At 44.8% G+C, this 1,742-nt stretch overlaps 1 protein-coding gene across 1 annotated transcript in view; it reads left to right on the plus strand.

The window, feature by feature from the left end:
• Positions 1-228: 228 nt before the first annotated feature.
• Positions 229-1,742, plus strand: part of LOC108797808 (ephrin type-A receptor 6) — a 355,406-nt gene continuing 353,892 nt past the window's right edge. Inside the window, exon 1 of the mRNA XM_018569475.1 lies at positions 229-314. Coding sequence (XP_018424977.1) covers positions 302-314 — 13 coding nt within the window. The 5' untranslated portion in view covers positions 229-301. The remainder of the gene's footprint in view (positions 315-1,742) is intronic.

Raw genomic sequence — 1,742 nt, forward strand, 5'->3', positions numbered from 1 at the left:
ATCTAATTGTGCTGTCGGAGAAGCGGGGAGATAAAGTGACTTGCTTGCGGTCACACAGAGCTCCTGAGCAGGATTTCTCACTGTCACCGCAGAATGACAGATGAAATAAATGGAAAGTGTGAAGGCCAGCATTGACCGCCTTGTCTTGTGTCTTGCAGCATGTCGGCCTGGATTCTACAAGGCATTTGCTGGGAATATCAAGTGCTCCAAATGCCCTCCGCACAGTTTCACATATGTCGAGGCTACGACTGTCTGCCAGTGTGAAAAGGGTTACTTCCGAGCAGAGAAAGACCCCCCAGCCATGGCTTGTACAAGTAAGTCTGTTTTGTGGTTCACTTGATTTTATTTATCTGCTTGTTTATTTGCTTTAAAGAGCAACGTCACCCAAAATTGCTTTTTTTTCCATGTTGAGTGGCGTGAGGAAAGCACCAATCTTCACTAGACTTTAAATTCCTTCAGGGCCCTGTGGGGTGGCATGTCCTTTTATCTACTTCACAACTGTGACTTTTTAATCCAAGTCAATATTATCATCAAAAGTGACTTCTCTATATATTCTGGTGGCGCGTTATGTAATGAGGTGGGATAGCAGTAACAGCACCTCTAGGGCTAGTTACTGGGTAATTGTTAACGGAAACCAAGGTATCTGTTTTAAAGAAACAGCCTGACATTGCAAGTTAAAAACTGTACATGCATACCAAATATGTGTTACCTTTTGCATTAACTATTTTGGTGTGTCTCCATCTGAGGGAAGTAATTATTCCCTCACAGGCAATTCTCTGTAGGAACTTGTTTTTTTTCTTTGCCGAAAGTATAATAGGGTGAAATCTATTCCCACCCAGCCCTCCCCCTTTCCTTTTTTACTATTAGCCATCATTTGGAAAAATGTAGAACCAGGAGGAGCACACTGTTCTGTACAGTAATGGTCTCTACCGCTTTTGCAATGTAGGTGCATAATGACATACTTAGAGGAAGGTGTGGAAATCCTATGACGTTTAAGCTGTGAAGCTTGCAGAGCTGAAGCCAACAGGTCATAGAGAATCTCATGTCTTGCACTGTGCTTGCACAGCAGTTGGGAGACCTTCTGATCAAAAGCACATTCTATTGTAAGTATTTTTAGCTTGCAATTTCAGAGTGTTTGCATAACAAAAAGTTCTGCTTTAACCTCTTGCCGTCCGCCCGTAGTAAAAAAACGGACGGACGGCACTGCAGCATCTGCGGGTTGCCGTCTCCAGACGGCAATTTTTTTCTGCTCGCGCGCGCCCCCTAGCGGGCACGCACGGGCAGAAAAGACCCGCTAAATGCACACACCCGTTACCGGGTGTTTCACATATAGGCGATCGGCGGGTCCATAGCATGTCCCCAAAAAAGGGTATAAAATTCATTTCAGTACAGCGCTGCATGACGGAATAAATGTCAGTCAAAGTACCGCAGCGCTGAATACTGAAAAATGGCCTGGATGGGAAGGGGGTTTAACACCGCGGATGTCAACTGGTTAAACAGTAGAAAATGACTGTAATTGCCCTAACAGGTAGGGGCTACACAAGTTTCTGGTTTACACTCAATCTCCACCTGCAGAGTGAGCTAAATATTGGCCTCTATGTTCAGAAGTGGAGGAGAATACAGAATAAAAGTTATCTGTTACGGACGCCGGCACAGGTGTCCCCACACCATGTGCAGGTACCCACACAGGCATACCAAACATGTATGACCACACCAGACAAGGCAAATTGAGCTTATATATA

The sequence above is a fragment of the Nanorana parkeri genome, unplaced genomic scaffold (genome assembly GCF_000935625.1).
Source record: "Nanorana parkeri isolate BGI_ZX_2015 unplaced genomic scaffold, ASM93562v1 scaffold1340, whole genome shotgun sequence".
Taxonomy (NCBI): domain Eukaryota; kingdom Metazoa; phylum Chordata; class Amphibia; order Anura; family Dicroglossidae; genus Nanorana; species Nanorana parkeri.